General features: G+C 42.0%; 1 protein-coding gene across 1 annotated transcript in view; it reads right to left on the bottom strand.

Moving 5' to 3' along the window:
* The window catches only part of wnt7b.L (Wnt family member 7B L homeolog), a gene marked incomplete at its 5' end in the record, with an annotated part of 46,553 nt that overhangs the window by 6,960 nt on the left and 13,038 nt on the right, over nt 1-26,555 (bottom strand). The window contains 1 exon segment of the mRNA NM_001090733.1: nt 14,451-14,677. Coding sequence (NP_001084202.1) covers nt 14,451-14,677 — 227 coding nt within the window.

Raw genomic sequence — 26,555 nt, 5'->3', positions numbered from 1 at the left:
CAACATGTGACTTCAGAATCCTTGGTCCAGATATTCTGGTTTACTGATTGGCCTGGCTGCACAGGTTCCTCACATTGACTCACTTCCTCAAAAAAGTATATTCCCAAATTCAAATGTCCTACTCTTATGGGTCAGAACCCTAACATTAGCCCCTATGCTATTTATCTTAAGTCCCATGATCCTCTTTAATTATGTGATGTTTCTTCCTGCAATACATTATACAGGTATAGGATCCCTTATCCGGAAACCCGATATTCAGAAAGCTCCAAATTACGGAATGGCTGTCTCCCATAGACTCCATTTTATCCAAATAATTCAAATTTTAAACAATAATTTCCTTTTTCTGTGTAATAATAAAACAGTCGCTTGTACTTGATCCCAACTAAGATTTACTTAATCCTTATTGGAGGCAAAACCAGCCTATTGGGTTTATTTCATGTTTAAATGATTTTCTAGTAGACTTAAGGTATGAAGATCCAAATTATGGAAAGATATGTTATCCGGAAAACCCCAGGTTCCGAGCATTCTGGATAACAGGTCCCATACCTGTAGTACTTAAAATGAGATGAATAATTGGTTCTAATCCAGTTTTTGGGTCATGAAACCAATTCATCAATGGATCTGGGTCTCTTGGGGATAAGGTTAAGCAACACTGACGTACACAGAAAGTCCCAGTGACTCCAGTGTTCTAGAAATTGGAAATATCTCCTGTCTAATACAGGTATGGGACCTATTATCCAGAATGCTCGGGACCTGGGGTTTTCCGGATAATGGATCTTTCCGTAATTTGGGTCTTCATGCCTTAAGTCTAATAGAAATTAATTTAAACATTAAAGGGATACTGTCATGGGAATTTTTTTCAAAATGAATCAGTCAATAGTGCTGCTCCAGCAGAATTCTGCACTGAAATCCATTTCTCAAAAGAGCAAACAGATTTTTTTATATTTAATTTTGAAATCTGACATGGGGCTAGACATTTTGTCGATTTCCCAGCTGCCCCAAGTCATGTGACTTGTGCTCTGATAAACTTCAATCCCTCTTTACTGCTGTACTGCAAGTTGGAGTGATATTACCCCCCCTCCCTTTCCCCCCCAGCAGCCAAACAACAGAACAATGGGAAGGTAACCAGATAGCAGCTCCCTAACACAAGATAACAGCTGCCTGGTAGATCTAAGAACAGCAATCAATAGTAAAAACCCATGTCCCACTGAGACACATTCAGTTACATTGAGAAGGAAAAACAGCAGCCTGCCAGAAAGCATTTCTCTCCTAAAGTGCAGGCACAAGTCACATGACCAGGGGCAGCTGGGAAATTGACAAAATGTCTAGCCCCATGTCAGATTTCAAAATTGAATATAAAAAAATCTGTTTGCTCTTTTGAGAAATGGATTTCAGTGCAGAAGTCTGCTGGAACAGCACTATTAACTGATTCATTTTGAAAAAAACTTTTTTTCCCATGACAGTATCCCTTTAAATAAACCCAATAGGCTGGTTTTGCTTCCAATAAGGATTAATTATATCTTAGTTGGAATCAAGTACAAGCTACTGTTTTATTATTACACAGAAAAAGGAAATCATTTTTAAAAATTTGGATTATTTGGATAAAAGTCTATGGGAGATGGCCATTCTGTAATTCGGAGCTTTCTGGATATCGGGTTTCCGGATAAGGGATTCTATATCTGTACAAAAAAATGTAATGCTAAATCTAGGGATGCACCAAATCCAGGATTCGGTTTGAGAATCAGCAGGATTCCAATTCGGACAAATCCTTCTGCCCGGCCGAACCGAAGCCTAATTTGGGACGGGGAGGGAAATTGCGTGACTTTTTGTCACAAAACAAGGAAGTAAAAAATGTTTTCCCCTTCCCACCCCTAATTTGCATATGCAAATTAGGATTTGGTTCGGTATTTGCCGAATCTTTCGCAAATGATTCAGGGGTTCGGGGGAATCCAAAATTGTGGATTCGGTGCATCCCTAGCTAAAACCTATTTACTATGTGAGCCTTGTTCTTAGCCCTGGGTCAAGAACCAGAAATGAGGCTCCAGTTCCCACAATACCTTGCATGTTCTGTAAAGAAAAAGTCTGGGAAAAATACTGATTTCCTTATTTTTATTTCCAGTTCTACTGCCTGGAGAAGGCTCTGACTTAGGTTTAAGAGTGGGAGTGATATGATAGACTTGGTTGAGTCAGTGCCAACAGAACCCCTGAACTTTTACAATTATATAAAACTATAATATTAATGAAACTAATAAGGGCAGATTTTTTTTTAAAAAAAATGCAAACATACCCAAGAATATTTTTTTTTTAAAAAAAAAGTCAACAATTCCCATGAAAAAAAAACCAGCTGTAATTGTTTCCCAGGATTTTCTTTAATTTAAAAGTGAACTGAACAATTTGTGTGCAAGATTTTTCAGTGCTATTTCAAATTATCTGATTCGCTTCCCCAATGTTCCCATTGAAATGATTAATTTTTGGTTGCGGCAGAAAAAACTATTTTTTTAAACCGAATTAAAGATTCTGTTCCTGTTTTGGAAGTTGTTTTTCAATATATTTACAATCTTTTTTTACAGGATGCAGTTAGATATAAGATAGGAGATCATTCGATAAGAAACATTTTAAGTCTAAATAGCCTACTTATTTAGAAGGGTCAAAAAAGCAATTCATCTACAACTTTAAGGGTAAAGATTTTGAGATCCGATGAGATTTTGTTATCGGTCAGGTTTGAATTACAATATTTTTTTTCTTTTTGAATTTATGTGAGTGATGTTATTTTATTCTTTGGCCACATGGTAGTTTTTAGTTACTATTATTCGTTTTCATTGATTTTTAACTAGTGTTGATTAATATACTTCTATTTATCTATCAATTATTTTATTTCATAATTCATTTCATTTAATAAATAATTGAATATAAAGTAAAATTATTATATGAATTGCTTATTGCTGTATTATTATAAAATTAAATAAAAAGAGATTGAAAAGAAAGTTTTTTTCAGTGACAAAACACGACTGAGACTAGTGCTCAAGAATTTAATTAGAAATATACGTTTTGTCGCGTCCACCTCCCAACCAGGTTTCTAGCCTTGGTTTTTTTTTTAAAAAAAATGATAAATCTGCCCCAGTGTGAATTAACAAAAAATCAAATCTAATATGACCTATTAGTTATTTTTTTTTCAGAATGACATTAATTAACAAAAGTTAAATTCTATTATTAATTCTAATCAGATTTCTGCATCAATACTTTCAGGGAGGCCAATTTATCAAAAATCTAATTGTCGAATTTTTGCATTTATTTTTATCGAATGTGCATGCATCGAAGCATAAATCTCAAAAACTAGATGGCATAGAAACATGAGAGAACAAATCAAATCAAAATCACATTCTACCCCAATTTTAAATCTTTAAATTGATCTCGAAAACCAGACTTGAAAAACATGCAAGTTTCGGAAACTGAAATATGAATTCGCGATTTTTTTGTGAATTCGATTATAATTTTATAAATTGTAAAATAAATTATTATTTTAATTTAAACTGTCTTTAATAGTGCTTAATAAATTCTAGTTTTATTAAAATGAAATAAGTATAAAAAACAGCTGTTATTAATATTTCTGCTTTGTTCTAAAATTTCCTAAACTTGTTCTTCCGTTTTTTTTTTTACATATTTTTAATTATTCTTTTTCTTATAAATATCTCATATCTTTTTCTAAATATATTGCAACAATATATTTTGGAATTATTATTTTCATTTTTAACCTTGTTATAGGACCAATCTTGTTTCCTTTTTTTACCTTTCTTTCCTTTTTTTACCTTTCTTTCGGTGATTCAGAACACAATAAACCTTCACCCTCAAGGCTCTATTGGATGCTCAGATTTCTCTCCATTGTGAACCCAGAATATTAGGTGTGGAAACATTATTGTGGTTTTTGATCATAATGGTGTATGAATTTCAGAGGTTAGGAGACGCACTAATATTAGGTGGCCCAGTGAATAAAACATTTCGGCAGCCAATGGGACGTCTTGTGTGGCACAAATCATTGTAAGGAACATTAAGACCCTCTGCATGGTCTACAGAGCAGATCAGGTGCCTGGATCTCCGGATCACGTTGGGGTTGGGCAATATTAAGTCTCCGGGTGGAGAGGTCAGAAAGCTAATTGGGATAACAGGCACCAGTGCACCAGAGCAGCTTTCTATAAAGCCGCAGATGAGGTGTTGATGTGTGACTCCATCCATCATATCATTTATGCGCCGCACTTCCCAAACTCTGTGAGTGCCATAAACTTCATCATGTGGAGCCGAGCGTTAACTCTTTTCCACCAAAATTGATAGAGCGTGTTTCGTTCATTCCTGTCTTTGTATGGATGGTAGAAAACAATCACTGTGCAGAGTTATAACCATTAGTGTAACTTAGACCTTTCAGCACCTTGATCCCCTCTACAATGTTTCCTCTTAGCTAATTGTTTTTGTAATTGTAGGAGGGTTAAAAAAGGTATTATATAGAAACATTGAGGTAACAGTCACTCTGCTATAGTTCCAGGGGTACCCAGGGTACAAATAAGCACTCACCCCAAATCTCCCCCTAACTGGCCTTCAGACTGGGCCCCCTTAGCTCATAACAAGGTTACAGATATATAGAAACATTGGGGTGTCACCCTGCTATAGTACCAGGGGTACACAGGGCACATATAAGCACTCACCCCAAATCTCCCCCTAACTGACCTTCAGACTGGGCCCCCTTAGCTCATAACATGGTTACAGATATATAGAAACATTGGGGTGTCACCCTGCTATAGTGCCAGGGGTATCCAGGGCACAAATAAGCACTCACCCCAAATCTCCCCCTAACTGACCTTCAGACTGGGCCCCTTAGCTCATAACAAGGTTACAGATATATAGAAACATTGGGGTGTCACCCTGATATAATTCCAGGGGTACCCAGGGTACAAATAAACACTCACCCCAAATCTCGCCATAACTGACCTTCAGACTGGGCCCCCTTAGCTCATAACAAGGTTACAGATATATAGAAACATTGGGGTAACAGTCACCCTGCTATAATTCCAGGGGTACCCAGGGCACAAATAAGCACTCACCCCAAATCTCCATCTAACTGACCTTCAGACTGGGCCCCCTTAGCTCATAACAAGGTTATAGATATATAGAAACATTGGGGTAACAGTCACCCTGCTATAGTTCCAGGGGTACCCAGGGTACAAATAAGCACTCACCCCAAATCTCCCCCTAACTGGCCTTCAGACTGGGCCCCCTTAGCTCATAACAAGGTTACAGATATATAGAAACATTGGGGTAACAGTCACCCTGCTATAATTCCAGGGGTACCCAGGGCACAAATAAACTCTCACCCCAAATCTCCCCCTAAATGACCTTCAGACTGGGCCCCCTTAGCTCATAACAAGGTTACAGATATATAGAAACATTGGGGTGTCACCCTGCTATAGTTCCAGGGGGACCCAGGGCACAAATAAGCACTCACCCCAAATCTCCATCTAACTGACCTTCAGACTGGGCCCCCTTAGCTCATAACAAGGTTACAGATATATAGAAACATTGGGGTAACAGTCACCCAGGGCACAAGTAAACGTTCACCCCGAATATCACCCTGATTGGCTTTTAGTCTGTGCTTCCAGGAATATCTAGAAGATAAAATAAGAATTCACCCTGAAATACTAATATTCCTTCTGGCAGCCCCCCTTCATTTACTGTCTTACATGCCATTGACGGCTCCATCCCCAGAGTTTGAGAACCGTTGCTATTAGTTATGTGCTACCCCATAGCTGAGACATAAGCCCTGACGTCATTAAGTGGTAAGCGCTGAAATGTTTTTTGAGCCCATACATAAAACAAACCCCACATTCAAGTCAATGATTAGAAAATGCACAGTGATTGTTTCCTTAGAAATATGATACATGGTTCAATGCGTACTCAGACCTCCATGCTACATGTGTACTTTTTCTAAAATTATTCTTCGCATAATCTATAAAAATGAGAGGTAAATCAGATGAAGGGTGATAGCAATAAAAAATTGCATAGGTATATGGATGCCTTCATTTCACTTCAAAAAAGTCAGCTAGCAGAAGATATTTTTGGCACCCCAAGGCCATAATCAGTGAGAGGTAAAAAGCACCCTGGACAATGAAGATGAAGGGAATGACAAATATTGCTGCCTTTGAACTTTCCTGTTGGTGAAGACTTTTGAGAATTCGTAAGGAAAACAAACACATGGATCCTTGGCCATATCAAACCTGACCTTGTGCATGAAGCACAAATAAAGTTAAGTTAAAGCCCTCCTCTTTGGAAGTTTAATGAGGAGAACCAGTTCATTGATAAAACAGTCATGATGGGAAGAGTTGAAGGCAAAATTGGACAACCGTTGGACAACAAGGTGGAAGGACTTAATGTAAACAATCATGAAGATGTCATTGGGAAGGCTGAAGCCTAAACATGAGACAGGATATTCTGGAGAAACACTGCCGATAAGATCAACTTGTAGGCACTTTGACATATAATGAGAAGACCCAGTTCATTGGAAAAGACAGCCATGATAAGAAGAGTTGAAGGCAAATGAGGATGATCGTTGGAAAACAAGATGGAAGGACTTAATTTCAGCAATCAGGAAGATGTTATTGGGAAGGCTGGAGCCCAAACATGAGACAGGACATTCTGGAGAAACACTCCCCATAAGATCAAGTTGTAGGCACTTTGACATCTGTATAATGATAAGACAGAGTTCATTGGAAAAGACAACCATTATAGGAAGAGTTGCTGGCAAATGAGGATGACCTTTGGAGAACAAGATGGAAGGACTTATTGCCAACAATCAGGAAGATGTTATTGGGAAGGCTGGAGCCCAAACAGGAGACAGGACATTCTGGAGAAACACTACCCATAAGATCAAGTTGTAGGCACTTTGACAAATAATGACAAGACCCAGTTCATTGGAAAAGACAACCATGATAGGAAGAGTTTAAGGCAAATGAGGCCGACTGTTGGACAACAAGATGGAAGGACTTAATGTCAACAATCAGGAAGATGTCATTGGGAAGGCTAAAGCCCAAACATGAGACAGGACATTCTGGAGAAACACTCCCCATAAGATCAAGTTGTAGGCACTTTGACATATAATGACAAGACCCAGTTCATTGGAAAAGACAACCATGATAGGAAAAGTTGAAGGCAAATGAGGCCGACTGTTGGACAACAAGATGGAAGGACTTAATGTCAACAGTCAGGAAGATGTTATTGGGAAGGCTAAAGCTCATACAGGAGACAGGACATTCTGGAGAAACACTCCCCATAAGATCAACTTATAGGCACTTTGACATATAATGACAAGACCCAGTTCATTGGAAAAGACAACCATGATAGGAAAAGTTGAAGGCAAATGAGGCCGACTGTTGGACAACAAGATGGAAGAACTTAATGTCAACAATCAGGAAGATGTTATTGGGAAGGCTGGAGCCCAAACAGGAGACAGGACATTCTGGAGAAACACTCCCCATAATATCAACGTGTAGGCACTTAAATGATAGAATTCTGATTCAGTAACCTAGAAACGACTGGACCTATGTTTCCCTAAACAAGGAATCATTTGGCCCCCTCATGTCTATTGTTGTGGCTGCTCTTCTGCGTGTGGCAATTTGAAATGTGTGTTTGTAATGAGGGTCACTGGGAGACTTTCCTTTCCCACAGGTTCCCACCTGTCTCAGCGACAGCCTTGGTGTTCCCAGCGAGTTTGTGTTGCATTAGTAATATCAGAGCTTTTGTCTGTGCCGTGTTTTTGCTTTGCTGGAGTTTGGGAGAAGTCTCGTCACTGACGGGAACTGAACCAGAAATAAGTAAGTGTCTTTTTAATGGCATTGTTATGAATTTTTCTGTTGGCTTAATGACATATTTTAGCTTGATTTGTTATTACACCTGCGGCTTAGTGTGCGTTTGTGTCCATGAGGATCTCACACACGCATTACAGACTTGCAAAGAGACACCCGCTTGTTCAGATTGGAGCGAAATGAACTTCGAAAGCAGTCTGTGAGTGGGACGGCTGGAAGATCTGATTCATCTCAACGAGATAATTACTGATCGGGCAAAGTTCAGAACAGAACCAAAACATAACACTTGTTTTATGTTTTATTCTTTTATTGTACTGGGGAATCTGTGACCAGGAGTCTCACTATATATTTTAGCCAATGCAGGCTCCTCCTCCCAACCATCAGTGTGTTCTAGTCCCACCCACTGCTTGAGTCACAGACACTCTTCCCAAAGATTAAGCCATGCACTCTTCCCACTCTTAGATGACCTTGTAGCCTTAGGAAGATGCCCTTAGGGTGATGGCACATGAGTTTTCAAAGGATATCACTGATTGTGTCAGACATTTCCCATTCAAGTGGATATGAAGTGGCGGCAATAGTTTTGGGGTGCTTCCCCTTTTGCCATATTACAAGCTTGCGTATCATTGACCGTGGAAACTAAGTTGATTCTGGCGAGAAACTATCTGTATAAGATTGTGGTAGGGACAGTAGCAGGACTAGACACCCCAGGGGCCGGGGAAAAAATTTGCAACTGGGTCTCCCTGCCCCCAACCGCGATCCCCTAATGATATCATTGATGGCCCCACCTCCACTGCTCCCAATGAATGGGCAGGCCCCGGTGCCCATACCTCCCCAGTAGATTTCATGCACAAAATCAATTCACAAAAATGGAGGAGACAATCTCAACAAAATATGTGATTTAACAGAATGGGGTTTCTTGTAGAGAATAAATATTCATTTTTGGGACATTTTCCATAATAAGTTATTTTCTAACCAGGGCTGGCATTTTTTTTCTGTTCTTAAAATGTTGAATTGCCTTGAAAATGTAACTGAATTTCTTTTGTTTTCTGAAAATTTCAATTTACCAAGGAGTCGCCCCTAGGATCAGACATGTTGAAAGGGGCAGGCCCACTAAATTTATTTCTTAATAAGATGAAAGAATTTGGGAGAGAACCCGATTTGCTCAGCAGAATTTGACAGGAACACGGTTCAAGCATTAGTGAAGCGCTGAAGTCAAAAGAAAAAGACAGCTCTTTCACGGCTCAGCGCTCCCCGAAGAAAGCCATTGTGTGCGACTAGCAAGGAGACAAAGGCTGCTTGGGTTTTGTCTAAGTGCTTAAGGCAGAATGACACATCGACACACATGCAGGTTTTGTCTGGCCTCGAACTCTCTATTCTCTGGGGAAGTTCAAAGGCAACATGGTCCCCTCCCCTTAACTTCATCGTAGGGAAAAAAAGGCCGTGAGACCAAAAGGAACTTGGATTCGGGCCAAAGAGAGTTTACCGTGATCAATTTCTTGCCTTGAATGGCTTCCATGAACATTTTTCTGGAATGATAATGATAGCCACGTCTTGAGAGTCCATTAGCAATCAGAAGCCAATCGCGTTCCTGTTTGGTCTTTTATTCTTCTGCTCCCTTCCTTTTTACTAGTGAACGAGATCAGCCCAGACGTTGGCAAGTCTACTTTATTCATTCCAACTTTATCATGTAGGCATGTCTATGAGCTTCTCCTGCAGCAGCCTAACATTGAGCGTTCCATCCAACACAACTCCAGAAATCTCCAGGAACGCTTTCAATATCCATTGGTCCACCAAACAGGCATTAAATTTGGTCAAGATCATGTTCTGCATTTCTGCTGTATCGTTGCAATGCTCAAATTCCTCCAGAATTCGGCTGAAATATCACGATTTCTATAGAAACCGTTTCAACTTGCGCGCAAAAAGTCTTGGTTTTTACAAAGTGAAATTAAACATGAAAATGGTGCAGTTTCCTATTGAGTCGGCATGCAGGATCATGACTTGTTAAACCTGAATTCATGCCTACTTATGGAGACATGCCAATGGGCTTCTCCTGCAGCAGCTTGTTGAGCGTTCCATCCAACACTATGGCCTGCAATAACTCCCAAATCTCCAGGAACGCTTTCAATATCCATTGGTCCACCAAACAGGCATTAAATTTGGTCAAGATTGTGTCCTGCATTTCTGCTGTATCAACGCAATGTTCAAATTCCTCCAACATTTGACTGAAATAATGTGATTTCTATAGAACACATATCAGCGGGAGCACAAAAGATCTTTAAGCCTGAGAACAGAGCAGTTTCCTATTGAGTCGGCATGCAAGCCTGTAATAAGCTTGGACAACGTTGAATATCAACTTTTATCAGAATTCCATGGACGATCAAACGGGAAGATGGTTCATTTAGAAACCAGTCCCAGTCTGTAACTGGCTTTCAAACGGGCATACTGGGTACCTCATATCATTTCTCTGAATATCCCAGATATTTGGGTTTCCTACACCAGATTCTTGGCGGTCAACCAAATGAAATGAGTCAAAATATGGTATCTGGGTAGAATTCACATTATCTTTAGCAATTTGAAGTATCTGGGATATCAGTATCGGGATAGAAAGTGGTCCTTCTGTGCACACCCAACCCTGAAACCCCTTCCAAACATGGGGATGTTCTGACCCAATGCCTCATCCACATCCAATGCAACACAGAACAGCCAACCAGTAACTCGGCCTAAATCATAAAACGAATCACTATTGTGGGTATAAGAACCGTCCCACGGAGCCAATACACTGGCGGATTATTTTGGGAACGCCATAAGTCCCTGTTTTTGTATTTACAAACACAAACTAAGCCAAACATTCTAACCAGTCGTGTAACTAGGGGGCCCAGGAACAAAAAATGGCCCCCCCTCTTAACTCCATGTGCTTCTAAAGTGACCAATTGCATCCGTTAGCGTTAAACCACTTTCGCCCCGTGGTATTTTAAATGACCCCTAATGAGACCATACAGGATTCTGATTGGTTAAATGAGTAGCCACAGAAAAGATGATACATTGCAAAAAGCCTTTCAGCCAAACATCAGAATGTGACGGTGGATAAAACCACAAACCTTTAGTTGCCCTTTAACTCCAACCTGTCAGCAGAGGGTTTTGTGCCAGTTTAGCAATAACCGTCCTTTCAGCCCGTGGGAAATGCCTGACAAAATGAGCTGCCTCCCTTTTTTTTTACGGTGATTAACCTGCCCCGCGCCCGCTGCAGGTATCTCCTGCCTAATTGGCGGTGGATAATGTGCCGGGGCCTAATTGGGGGATTAGACAGATTAGAGAGCTAATAGCAGCACAGGTAAATAATGGCTGAACTGTATCGGTTACCTGATCTTGCTATTTTTAGGTTTCCGATCAGGGACTCCCTTGTGTAAGTGCCACCGAAATGGGCACCCGTTTATCTTTCCTGGCACCCATGACAAAGGAATGCTCTGTTCTAAAATGTACTCAGCTCGGCATACTCGGCATGCTTCCCTTTATTACACCGTGCCCGGCGCTCTCATTGTTCCAAAGTAGCCGACGGAGGCTGATTCTGTCAACACAATGGCTTCAAAGGGAAAATAAACCCTGTGTTTGTGTGATTTGTGCCATAAAGTAAGGCCTCTGCTGTAAAACACCCTCCTCTTCTGCAGCCACCAAATTTGCTTTGATTAACTAACCATTGGCTATTCTCTGTTAATTATGCGTAACCATATACCAGCCTTGTTTATTGAAAACAGCAACTTCTTGAGTCGGTCTTTTGTGAAATGATTGAATTTTTCACCTCTGCTGGTTTGTTATAACGTCTCTCCCTATGTTATAGGGAATGACACGGCAGATTGCATTAACATAGGGAGAGAGAAACCTGTGACCTTTGAACTTTGTGTCCAAAGCCCAACATTCGTAAATGGAAAAGAAATAAAAGGCACACTATGCCTTTTTGTGGCTCAGCCATGCTGAGAAAAGGCTCCTAGTGGCTGGGAATAAAGGTTTGTGAGTGGTTCAACCTGTATGCATACTTAATGAGCTGTAGTCAGTGCTTCTTCTTCTGCAAGGGAACTTTCCTGCAGATTTGCACTGTGTTTTCCCTGCCCCCTATGTTACCTAACTATTGCCTATACCCCATAAATTATCCATATACTATAGACTTAATCAACCGCCAGCCTTGCTGCTTGCTTTATTATAAACCGCAACCGCAGAAGTCCCTCTGCCCTCTTTTGACTTCAGAGCTGCACAGAAGCAAGTGTTAAGCATTCATTTTTTTGATCGCCACTCGGGATGCACCGAATCCAGGATTCGGTTCAGGATTCGGACTTTTTCAGCGGGATTCGAATCTGAATTCCGACTGGATCCTAATTTGCATATGTGCAGCTCTGACATTTGCATATGCAAATTAGGAGCAGGGAGGGAAATCGAGTGACTTTTTGTCACAAAACAATTAAAAAAATGTTTTCCCTTCCCACTCTTAATTTGCATATGCAAATTAGGATTCGGATCTGGTTCGGTATTCGGCCGAATCTTTCGCGAAGGATTCGGTGCATCCCTAGTCTCCACAATTACATTTAGGATTGCTACATCTCCCGTCCGTTTCCTCTCCCTATGTTATAAGGAATGCCATGGCAGATTGCACTAACATAGGGAGAGAAAAAACTGCCATGTGACCAAAGCCCAACATTCTTATATGGAAAAGGAAGAAAGGCGCACCATTCCTTTTTGTTGTTCCAACATGCTGAGAAAAGGCTCCTAGTGCCTGGAATAAAGGCACGTGAGTGGTTGGACTTGTATGCATACTTAATGAGCTATAGTCAGTTGTTCTTATGCCAGGGAACTTTCCATTATGTTTTGCCTGCCCCAGATATCTCTTGTTCTGATTACCTAACTATTGGCTATACCCCATAAATTATGCATATAGACTTCAATGCTTTATTATAAATTGCAACCACAGAAGTCCCTCTGCCCTCTTTTGACTTCAGAGCTGCACAGAAGCAACTGTTAACTATTCATTGTTCATCTCCACAACTATGTGTAGGATTGCTACATCTTCCGTCCGTTTTCTCTCCCTATGTTATAGTGAACGGCACTGCCGATTGACTAACATAGGGAGAGAAAACCTGCCGAAATTCTTACATGAAAAAAACGGCGGCCCAGTAACTACACTGCACCAGTGAGAATAGACTGCAGTTGCCTATGAACCAGGCAGAAAGACTCTTGATTGGTTCAATTAGTACGAATAATTATCATAGTGACTCTATGGAACGGCAATGGGGAGACAGAAGGGAAGAGAAAAAGTCAAACTAAGTAGTAATAATCCGAACCACAATCTTGATATAAATCACTAGTATCAGTATCATACAATCAAATAATAGCCAGAGAGTTGATGTAGCGCAGGTCTCCGGTGTGTGAAAGGTTAAAATGTTTGATATTCAGATTGAGTGATGTTCCCTTGGAAAGAACTCTGGCCAGTTCAGTGGTGAAGCCGATTGGCAGATGCAGTGTCACCCGGCCGCTTAGTGACAGATCATCAGGGCAACTAGATGAAAAGGGAACTTACTGCCGGAACCAGATCAATGGGACAGACATTTGTATCAAGTTTAACTATTAGCAACTGTCAGTCAGTCTCTTCCAAGCGCTTAACTTTCGACTCTCTGCAACGCTAAGGTGTTGGAAATAGGATGATACATGGATACGGCTCTAAATATAATCCTGATATAAAAGAGCAGAGAAGGAATGTTCTGGGCACACAATAAGCTATACCCTCATACTGTACTGTCTAAGGGAATCAATATGGCACCTCCTCCTCCCATATGTATAAATACAAATATAGAGAGAAGGAATGTTCTGGGCACACAATAAGCTATACCCTCATACTGTACTGTCTAAGGGAATCAATATGGCACCTCCTCCTCCCATATGTATAAATACAAATATACAGAGAAGGAATGTTCTGGGCACACAATAAGCTATACCCTCATACTGTACTGTCTAAGGGAATCAATATGGCACCTCCTCCCATATGTATAAATACAAATATACAGAGAAGGAATGTTCTGGGCACACAATAAGCTATACCCTCATACTGTAATGTCTAAGGGAATCAATATGGCACCTCCTCCTCCCATATGTATAAATACAAATATACAGAGAAGGAATGTTCTGGGCACACAATAAGCTATACCCTCATACTGTACTGTCTAAGGGAATCAATATGGCACCTCCTCCTCCCATATGTATAAATACAAATATACAGAGAAGGAATGTTCTGGGCACACAATAAGCTATACCCTCATACTGTACTGTCTAAGGGAATCAATATGGCACCTCCTCCTCCCATATGTATAAATACAAATATACAGAGAAGGAATGTTCTGGGCATACAGTAACCTAAACTGCTGTACTTCTAGCCAATGACAGTAAGGCAAGCCCCTGGCAATTGATGGTAGAGTGTGCTGTGACTGATATAAGCACAGTTGGCTCCAGGCATGGGTACCATAACAACCCCAATTACATACCATGCATCTAAAACAGACTATTACACAAGTATCACATCTCTTTAAGAACCACCAGTGACGATACGATTGGATAATAATCGCTTACCTACTCGCAGCTCTTGACCGAAGACCGTTCTTTCCCCCAGCGCCGAGCAGTTCCATCGCCCGTAGCGGAATTGGTACTGACATTCATTGATTCCCATTTGTGCCCCTTCGCCAATAATTATGATGGCATCTGGTCGGCTTTCACAGATCGCTCTTTGCCGAGGCGCCAGCCCTGGGATTTTATTGCAGATGATGTTCGCTCCCAAAGCCACCACGGATGATAAAGCTCTAGAGGGAATCAAAAGGAGCTATCAGAGAGGAAAGGGTTAAACTCTCAGTGGATACAGAGAAGGATTCAGCAATATCTAATTTAGAGGAAAGATACTGTACTGTCTAAGGGAATCAATATGGCACCTCCCTCCTCCCATATGTATAAATACAAATATACAGAGAAGGAATGTTCTGGGCACACAATAAGCTATACCCTCATACTGTACTGTCTAAGGGAATCAATATGACACCTCCCTCCTCCCATATGTATAAATACAAATATACAGAGAAGGAATGTTCTGGGCACACAATAAGCTATACCCTCATACTGTACTGTCTAAGGGAATCAATATGGCACCTCCTCCCATATGTATAAATACAAATATACAGAGAAGGAATGTTCTGGGCACATAATAAGCTATACCCTCATACTATACTGTCTAAGGGAATCAATATGGTACCTCCTCCCATATGTATAAATACAAATATACAGAGAAGGAATGTTCTGGGCACACAATAACCTATACCCTCATACTGTACTGTCTAAGGGAATCAATATGGCACCTCCTCCCATATGTATAAATACAAATATACAGAGAAGGAATGCTCTGGGCACACAATAAGCTATACCCTCATACTGTACTGTCTAAGGGAATCAATATGGCACCTCCTCCCATATGTATAAATACAAATATACAGAGAAGGAATGCTCTGGGCACACAATAAGCTATACCCTCATACTGTACTGTCTAAGGGAATCAATATGGCACCTCCTCCTCCCATATGTATAAATACAAATATACAGAGAAGGAATGTTCTGGGCACACAATAAGCTATACCCTCATACTGTACTGTCTAAGGGAATCAATATGGCACCTCCTCCTCCCATATGTATAAATACAAATATACAGAGAAGGAATGTTCTGGGCACACAATAAGCTATACCCTCATACTGTACTGTCTAAGGGAATCAATATGGCTCCTCCCTCCTCCCATATTTATAAATACAAATATACAGAGAAGGAATGCTCTGGGCACACAATAATCTATAACCTCACCCATCACCATCAATGTAGGGAGATAAAATGGAAACTAAGCCCTTATCATTATTGTCAAGTTTCACCAATAAACAGACTGTACAAAGATATGGGCCCCAGGGACACTTTTATTATACGGAACAAGTTCCAGCAGATTCTCAGGTTGGTGCCCATTTCCCTGAGGCAGGAGGAGCCGTGAGCCCAATGTTAAATTCTCTCTGGTCAGACCCATAATCACAGGGTCAGAACCACAGATCCGTGGGCCAGTGCCGACGTTTCAGTTAATCCCTTGCTGCTGTCTCATCATTTTGTGTCTGAACTCAGTAATCAGGCCCCACCTAACCCAGAGCGGAACCTTCCCGGGTGCAGAAATCACGAGGATTAATGGCGTTTCTCATGGTCCCGCGCCAGCGCCCACAGCACTCATATCTGGGGGACGTAGTCGTTTTTGGCAGAAGCAAATCATATTGTTAACAAAACATTGCCAGGCCTGAAATAAGTGGCAGTGGGTAAATATTTGGCACGGGACTTCATTATATATTTTACAACAGCTGATTCTATCTGATCCCCATTGTAAGCAGCAGTCCTGTCCTGCTTTATGGCAGCTGAGATTCTAGCTATCTGTATAACAGAACATTCTGTCCCAGTGGCTGCACAGATCCTATCTGATCCCCATTGTAAGCAGCAGTCCTGTCCTGCTTTATGGCAGCTGAGATTCTAGCTATCTGTATAACAGATCATTCTGTCCCAGTGGCTGCACAGATCCTATCTGATCCCCATTGTAAGCAGCAGTCCTGCCCTGCTTTATGGCAGCTGAGATTCTAGCTATCTGTATAACAGAACATTCTGTCCCAGTGGCTGCACAGATCCTATCTGATCCCCATTGTAAGCAGCAGTCCTGTCCTGCTTTATGGCAGCTGAGATTCTAGCTATCTGTATAACAGAACATTCTGTCCCAGTGGCTGCACAGATCCTATCTGATCCCCATTGTAAGCAGCAGTCCTGTCCTGCTTTATGGCAGCTGAGATTCTAGCTATCTGTATAACAGAACATTCTGTCCCAGTGGCTGCACAGATCCTATCTGATCCCCATTGGAAGCAGCAGTCCTGTCCTGCTTTATGGCAGCTGAGATTGTAGCTATTTTTTCTTGAGCAATTTGGGGAAAAGCCAATGTGCAAATAAGATACAATGTTGCCAGACAATCAATGTGAGTTTCCAGGGATCATTGTCTCAGGATTCAGCACAAGACAAAGCTGTTGGTTTTTGTGTGTTGGGTAAATATTGGGTGATTAATGGTCAGACTGGGGGTCAGTGAGTGAGTTGGGGGGGATTATAAATAGAATCACTTGTCTGTTCTGGCAACTGATAAAAAACCCATTGTAGGAGGAAACTGATTCCGTTCTCTGAATAATCAAAATATTTTCTTTTCTGACTTGGTCCCATTCCAGTTTGGTTGAACAGGAGTAACAGCTCAGTAACAGGAGTGAGGTCCAAATAACTGAGAGATATTATAACATCATTAGAGGAAAATGGATTTGTAATTAGTCCTTATCCTCCATTTATTTTCCAGCAGCTTCTGTTTTCCCATAACACTGGAGCCTGGAGCTGACACTCCCTTTAGTTTATTTGCTCTGCAGATTCAGATTTTCTTTTCTCCAACCCCTTAAGCTTTCCCTGGAGTGTCATTTGCTCCGATCTGAGGGTCCCGTCTCCACACGGAGCAGGTTGTGGCACAGAAAAAGCTTTTAATCCCACATCTTGTAACCAGCGTCTGTATATTCCCTACTTATTAATATAGTTCCACTTTCACATATATAAAGTATGACAGTAGACAGTACAGTATGAGGGTATAGCTTATTGTGTGCCCAGAACATTCCTTCTCTGTATATTTGTATTTATACATATGGGAGGAGGAGGTGCCATATTGATTCCCTTAGACAGTACAGTATGAGGGTATAGCTTATTGTGTGCCCAGAACATTCCTTCTCTGTATATTTGTATTTATACATATGGGAGGAGGAGGTGCCATATTGATTCCCTTAGACAGTACAGTATGAGGGTATAGCTTATTGTGTGCCCAGAACATTCCTTCTCTGTATATTTGTATTTATACATATGGGAGGAGGAGGTGCCATATTGATTCCCTTAGACAGTACAGTATGAGGGTATAGCTTATTGTGTGCCCAGAACATTCCTTCTCTGTATATTTGTATTTATACATATGGGAGGAGGAGGTGCCATATTGATTCCCTTAGACAGTACAGTATGAGGGTATAGCTTATTGTGTGCCCAGAACATTCCTTCTCTGTATATTTGTATTTATACATATGGGAGGAGGGAGCTGCCATATTGATTCCCTTAGACAGTACAGTATGAGGGTATAGCTTATTGTGTGCCCAGAACATTCCTTCTCTGTATATTTGTATTTATACATATGGGAGGAGGAGGTGCCATATTGATTCCCTTAGACAGTACAGTATGAGGGTATAGCTTATTGTGTGCCCAGAACATTCCTTCTCTGTATATTTGTATTCATACATATGGGAGGAGGAGGTGCCATATTGATTCCCTTAGACAGTACAGTATGAGGGTATAGCTTATTGTGTGCCCAGAACATTCCTTCTCTGTATATTTGTATTTATACATATGGGAGGAGGAGGTGCCATATTTTGGGGAGGATCTATGACTGACAGACAGAATTACCCTACAAAAAGACAACAATATATTGATTCCTCAGAGCCGCAGAAAATCTAAAGGCAGATTAGGAGGCTCTTGTGATCCCAATGTGAATGACAGAGGTGAATGGGCCATAGAAACATCTGATAATCCCCAGAAGTCTCAGCCAGGCAAGTGAGATCTAAGGGGAACTCTTCCCAAATAATTACATTTACATTATACAAAGGGAAAGAAATATTGTGTTAATGTAATTTCTATGGGAAGCAAAGTCTGACCTTCTCCACTCACTACTGAATCAATGTAGCAGCAGCCACAATTCCCACAATGCCTTGCGCGTTCCATCACTCGGCATTGTGGGTCACTGTGGGTGGGTTATTTCTGCTGGGCTTTCTTTGGGAGAAGCTCCCCTTTAACAACAGAGAATGTCAGGCGATCTGACTGAATAGGAAACAATGTAGCAGTGTATAGCGATGCCAAGTATCACTGCTCAGTACTGATGGATCATAAGAAAGCAGAGAGTGTCGGGAATCCATTTACTCAGACCAACTGCAACACCCCCCTCCGACATTACATGTTGTAATTGGCATCATAAAGACTTGTAGGGGCCACACAACAGGTCAGGGGTTCAGCCCATTTCACCTTTCCTTAAAGGCAAATTAAGCAGTATGGCAGCTCCCATCCTTATTACACAGACACATGAAGGAAAAATAAAGGGGTTCTGTGACCATATAAAGGCACAAGGCTGCAGGCTGAGTTATACAGGGAACTCTGAGTATCACTCATGTATTATAAGGGATAATGTACCCCCTACTGTAAATGATAAGGATATTAGAAGTCACTGAGGGGTTGTTCTGTGACCATATAAAGGCACAAGGCTGCAGGCTGAGTTATACAGGGAACTCTGAGTATCACTCATGTATTATAAGGGATAATGTACCCCCTACTGTAAATGATAAGGATATTAGAAGTCACTGAGGGGTTGTTCTGTGACCATATAAAGACACAAGGCTGCAGGCTGAGTTATACAGGGAACTCTGAGTATCACTCATGTATTATAAGGGATAATGTACCCCCTACTGTAAATGATAAGGATATTAGAAGTCACTGAGGGGTTGTTCTGTGACCATATAAAGACACAAGGCTGCAGGCTGAGTTATACAGGGAACTCTGAGTATCACTCATGTATTATAAGGGATAATGTACCCCCTACTGTAAATGATAAGGATATTAGAAGTCACTGAGGGGTTGTTCTGTGACCATATAAAGACACAAGGCTGCAGGCTGAGTTATACAGGGAACTCTGAGTATCACTCATGTATTATAAGGGATAATGTACCCCCTACTGTAAATGATAAGGATATTAGAAGTCACTGAGGGGTAGTTCTGTGACCATATAAACGTTACAATGGAGACAGCAGACCCAGTGACAGGGGCAGGGGTACAAGTTGGGGGATGGCCAGTTTCAAATATAAACCAGATGACTTTCCATTATTCAGCATGGGCGAAAGGGGGGTCCTATAAAGGTGAGACCCAGTAACTAGGTTGGGGTGCAAGTGCTGACGTCACAATGAGTTTATCAAACCTTTGTTCTTTCCAAGAACCTCCAGAAAAGAAGTTCCCAGGCTGAATATTGTAGCTCAGTATCTACTCAATGCCCCGTCTGCCCATTCCCACATTTGCCCCGGCTCTAGGCACGGACTCTGTGTCCCTTTCCCAGAATGCTTTGAAAGCCTGGGGGGGGGGTTAGATGATCAAGATTAGATTTAGATCAAATACTTTTAATTCTGCCGATACCAATCTCACGCCCGGCACTAGCACACGTGCAATGGTTAACATTTGTTCTTCCACCAATCGGTGTGAAAGGATCAATGAGTTTAAAGGGAAACTTAACCTTTGAACATTCAGAAAACACAAATCGATACAACTGCCGGTTCCGCTTCCAGGGCTCCAGCTAAACGACAGATAGAGGTGCCTTTTGAGGAATAAGAAGAGACTTCTGTAGCTTTTCATTTTCCCAAACAAAAGCCAAAGTTGGGAGAGACTTACGGTTGCTTGAAACAGAGGAGGGATTCGGTTCGAGAATCTGCTGAATTTGGATTCGGCCGAATACTTGTGCCTGGCCGAACCGAATCCGAATTTGCATATGTAAATTAGGGACGGGTGGGGAAATCGTATGACTTTTTGTCACAAATGAAGGATTTTTTACACTTTTTCCTTTGCATATACAAATTAGGATTCACATTGAGTTCAGTATTCAGCCAAATCTTTCACCGGGGATTCGGCCGAATCCCATATAGTGGAATCAGTGCATCCTTAACTAAAAGTAGAAAATCTTTATTCAGGACATAATTAAGCCTGGTGCGTTTCGTGCCAGGGGTGGGCACTTACTCATAGGCTGTTTTGCATTTCCCTAATGGAAATAATACGGAAAAGGAGATTCCGGATCGGGCCAGGACTTTTCAGTACAGGACAGACTGACCCTTCCCCCCGGACTCCGGCCCATTTCTGGCAGACAGAGCGGCAGCTGCTGGGGTTAAATCTATGGAATTGGATTGTGCCCGAAATATTAAGCCGACAGTTTCTCTACTGTCAGTCAAGCAGCGCAGAGGGACATAGCGACGGTCTCTGGGCTCAGCCAGGGCTATAGCACTCTATTTTAGGACTGGCAGCGACCCACATGTTAGTGCCCCATTAAAATTTGGGATATCTTTTAAGGTAATTTCTTCCCAGTTAGCACCTTACTGCCCCCCTTCTATTCTTGGGACCCCCAGCAGTCATAGGCTCAGCTTCTTCATTAGTAACCCGTGTCTGCTGCCCTCCTGCCAACACTGATGCCCCTACCCCTATCCTGTCTTTACCCCTGCACTTTACATGCCCTCTCCCTGCCAACCACCGCTCCCTGACTCCAGTAAACAGATACTTCCCCGGAATCCACCACCTCTTCAAAGGTTCATGTCTGGCACAATCACTGCCCTGTTATCTGCCCCGACACATTCCAACCAGGAGATCTTGGCTCCTCTACAAACGAATAACCCGGCACCTATTTAGTGTTACCAATCCCTATTTCTGTAGGGAAATGAGAGAGAGCAGACAGTAACCCTTCCAACACTTTCCTCTTGTCTCTATATATTAGGTACCTATCTAGTGCTACCATCCCCTATTTCTGTAGGGAAATGAGAGAGCAGACCAGTAACCCTTCCAACACTTTCCTCTTGTCTCTATATATTAAGTACCTATCTAGTGCTACCAATCCCTATTTCTGTAGGGAAATGAGAGCAGACAGTAAACCTTCCAACACTTTCCCTCTTGTCTCTATATATTAGGTACCTATCTAGTGCTACAAATCCCTATTTCTGTAGGGAAATGAGAGAGAGCAGACAGTAACCCTTCCAACACTTTCCTCTTGTCTCTATATATTAGGTACCTATCTAGTGTTACCAATCCCTATTTCTGGAGGGAAATGAGAGAGAGCAGACAGTAACCCTTCCAACACTTTCCTCTTGTCTCTATATATTAGGTACCTATCTAGTGTTACCAATCCCTATTTCTGTAGGGAAATGAGAGAGAGCAGACAGTAACCCTTCCAACACTTTCCTCTAGTCTCTATATATTAGGTACCTATCTAGTGTTACCAATCCCTATTTCTGTAGGGAAATGAGAGAGAGCAGACAGTAACCCTTCCAACACTTTCCTCTTGTCTCTATATATTAGGTACCTATCTAGTGTTACCAATCCCTATTTCTGTAGGGAAATGAGAGCAGACAGTACCACTTGTTACCTGTTTTCAGGAGTCATATCCAGCAGTGCAGAGAATATACTGCAATCAGTAGCAATGATAGTTAGTACAAACCCAATAGGAATGAGGAACGAGTGGATATTGGCATCTCGAGGGGGTTTGTTTCGGTGACGCGGGGGACAATTGTCTCCCGGGATAAGAATGCATGGGAAACCCAAGAATCCCGGCTGTAGTTTCTCTGCCGCACTTTAAGGGGCCCATTTACTTAGCTCGAGTGAAGGAATAGAATAAAAAAAAATTTTTTGGATACTTCGACCATCGAATTGGCTACTTCGACCTTTGACTTCGAATTGAACGATTCGAACTAAAAATCCTTCGAATATTTGACCATTCGATAGTCGAAGTACTGTCTCTTTAAAAAAAACTTCGACCCCCTACTTCACCACCTAAAAGCTACCGAGGTGCAATGTTAGACTATAGGGAAGGTCCCCATAGGCTTTCCTATGTTTTTTTGGTCAAAGAAAAATCGTTCGATCAATGGATTAAAATTCTTCGAATTGAACGATTCGAAGGATTTAATCGTTTAATCGATTTTTCGATATTAAGTCGAAGGATTTACAATTCGGCAGTCGAATATCGAGGGTTAATCAACCCTCGATATTCGACCCTATGTAAATCTGCCCCTAACTGTCAGGGAGAAGCGAAACCCACAAGTGTCTGTAGTTCAGCAAAGAGTAACACTGCGGTATCTGAACCCAAAATAAGCAGAACCGTCCCAATTCCTTCATATTTATCACAGTTATTCTGACTTCATACAAAAAAAAGTCTGAGTCTAACTCTCTTACCAAATGCACACATAAGGGTTAATATCATTAAGGGACAATTAACTGCCATAGAAAGAACCTGCACTCGGTACCGACCCAGAACCCTGGCTGAAATCAAAGCCAAAACCTTTATTTACCTCTCACTGTCATTCATTCCTTGTTCCACAGGCCCAACCCACATTCATAAACCCGCCATTATTTCTCTGAACCGAAGAATTTGGAAATTCCGCTGATCCGACAGAACCAAAATCAGAATTATTTTATGAGCCAATTTCCTATATAGAACTAATCTCTGCCTCAGGCCAGCGCTGATCCCAACATTCAATTTGCTATTTTATGAAATACCTTGTTAACCTCATAATTATAATGGATTAACCCCTTAGTGTCTGACAGAGCTTCTTTACTCCTCAGTATCAATATATGTGTGAGATACAGACCATTCTACCCAGGGGATTCAACATTTGGGGGTGTTGGAGACCCCTGGGTCAAAATGTACATATGTCATATTTAAATCTGAAAACATTGTCAGTCACCCTGCTATAGTTCCAGGGGTACCCAGGGCACAAATAAGCACTCACCCCAAATCTCCCCCTAACTGGCCTTCAGACTGGGCCCCCTTAGCTCATAACAAGGTTACAGATATATAGAAACATTGGGGTAACAGTCACCCTGCTATAGTTCCAGGGGTACCCAGGGTACAAATAAACACTCACCCCAAATCTCCCCCTAACTGACCTTCAGACTGGGCCCCCTTAGCTCATAACAAGGTTACAGATATATAGAAACATTGGGGTGTCACCCTGCTATAGTTCCAGGGGTACCCAGGGTACAAATAAACACTCACCCCAAATCTCCCCCTAACTGGCCTTCAGACTGGGCCCCCTTAGCTCATAACAAGGTTACAGATATATAGAAACATTGGGGTGTCACCCTGCTATAGTTCCAGGGGTACCCAGGGTACAAATAAACACTCACCCCAAATCTCCCCCTAACTGACCTTCAGACTGGGCCCCCTTAGCTCATAACAAGGTTACAGATATATAGAAACATTGGGGTGTCACCCTGCTATAGTTCCAGGGGTACCCAGGGTACAAATAAACACTCACCCCAAATCTCCCCCCTAACTGACCTTCAGACTGGGCCCCCTTAGCTCATAACAAGGTTACAGATATATAGAAACATTGGGGTGTCACCCTTCTATAGTTCCAGGGGTACCCAGGGTACAAATAAGCACTCACCCCAAATCTCCTCCTAACTGACCTTCAGACTGGGCCCCCTTAGCTCATAACAAGGTTACAGATATATAGAAACATTGGGGTGTCACCCTGTTATAGTTCCAGGGGTACCCAGGGTACAAATAAACACTCACCCCAAATCTCCCCCTAACTGACCTTCAGACTGGGCCCCCTTAGCTCATAACAAGGTTACAGATATATAGAAACATTGGGGTGTCACCTTGCTATAGTTCCAGGGGTACCCAGAGTACAAATAATCACTCACCCCAAATCTCCCCCTAACTGACCTTCAGACTGGGCCCCCTTAGCTCATAACAAGGTTACAGATATATAGAAACATTGGGGTGTCACCTTGCTATAGTTCCAGGGGTACCCAGAGTACAAATAATCACTCACCCCAAATCTCCCCTAACTGACCTTCAGACTGGGCCCCCTTAGCTCATAACAAGGTTACAGATATATAGAAACATTGGGGTGTCCACCCTGCTATAGTTCCAGGGGTACCCAGGGTACAAATAAACACTCACCCCAAATCTCCCCCTAACTGACCTTCAGACTGGGCCCCCTTAGCTCATAACAAGGTTACAGATATATAGAAACATTGGGGTGTCACCCTGCTATAGTTCCAGGGGTACCCAGGGTACAAATAAACACTCACCCCAAATCTCCCCTAACTGACCTTCAGACTGGGCCCCCTTAGCTCATAACAAGGTTACAGATATATAGAAACATTGGGGTGTCACCCTGCTATAGTTCCAGGGGTACCCAGGGTACAAATAATCACTCACCCCAAATCTCCCCCTAACTGACCTTCAGACTGGGCCCCTTAGCTCATAACAAGGTTACAGATATATAGAAACATTGGGGTGTCACCCTGCTATAGTTCCAGGGGTACCCAGGGTACAAATAAACACTCACCCCAAATCTCCCCCTAACTGACCTTCAGACTGGGCCCCCTTAGCTCATAACAAGGTTACAGATATATAGAAACATTGGGGTGTCACCCTGCTATAGTTCCAGGGGTACCCAGGGTACAAATAAACACTCACCCCAATCTCCCCCTAACTGACCTTCAGACTGGGCCCCCTTAGCTCATAACAAGGTTACAGATATATAGAAACATTGGGGTGTCACCCTGCTATAGTTCCAGGGGTACCCAGGGTACAAATAATCACTCACCCCAAATCTCCCCCTAACTGACCTTCAGACTGGGCCCCCTTAGTTCATAACAAGGTTACAGATATATAGAAACATTGGGGTGTCACCCTGCTATAGTTCCAGGGGTACCCAGGGTACAAATAAACACTCACCCCAAATCTCCCCCTAACTGACCTTCAGACTGGGCCCCCTTAGCTCATAACAAGGTTACAGATATATAGAAACATTGGGGTGTCACCCTGCTATAGTTCCAGGGGTACCCAGGGTACAAATAATCACTCACCCCAAATCTCCCCCTAACTGACCTTCAGACTGGGCCCCTTAGTTCATAACAAGGTTACAGATATATAGAAACATTGGGGTGTCACCCTGCTATAGTTCCAGGGGTACCCAGGGTACAAATAAGCACTCACCCCATATCTCCCCCTAACTGACCTTCAGACTGGGCCCCTTAGCTCATAACAAGGTTACAGATATATAGAAACATTGGGTGTCCACCCTGCTATAGTTCCAGGGGTACCCAGGGTACAAATAAGCACTCACCCCAAATCTCCCCTAACTGACCTTCACACTGGACCCCTTAGCTCATAACAAGGTTACAGATATATAGAAACATTGGGGTAACAGTCACCCTGCTATAGTTCCAGGGGTACCCAGGGTACAAATAATCACTCACCCCAAATCTCCCCCTAACTGACCTTCAGACTGGGCCCCCTTAGCTCATAACAAGGTTACAGATATATAGAAACATTGGGGTGTCACCCTGCTATAGTTCCAGGGGTACCCAGGGTACAAATAAGCACTGACCCCAAATCCCCCCCTAACTGGCCTTCAGCCTCCCATCCAGTGGTTTAGGTCGCGGTACAGGGGGGAGCAGCCTTACAGTTTTGTGATCTCTGATTTAAAGGGTAAGTAAACAGAGGTGTGAATGGATTTTATCATTAATAACATTAAATCTTTTGCAAGAGATGAGATCACAGGAATCAGTGACATCACAGTTATGAGCAATGAGGTTATTGGCACATTTGTCTCTATATTTCCAGGTACATGAGTCACATGTCTGGGTTCCCAAGCCGCCAGCTTTATGACACAGAGGAAGTAGAAAACAAACACAATCACATATTTATAATCAGTTACAACTCAGTCTGTTCAACAATTATTTGTGATTTGGCAAAATTATAGTTTCAAAACAATATGTGCGATCATTTAAAGGGGGTGGTTCACTTTTAA

This window comes from Xenopus laevis, chromosome 3L, assembly GCF_017654675.1.
Source record: "Xenopus laevis strain J_2021 chromosome 3L, Xenopus_laevis_v10.1, whole genome shotgun sequence".
Lineage (NCBI taxonomy): Eukaryota > Metazoa > Chordata > Amphibia > Anura > Pipidae > Xenopus > Xenopus laevis.
This window is presented reverse-complemented; position numbering and strand designations above follow the sequence as displayed.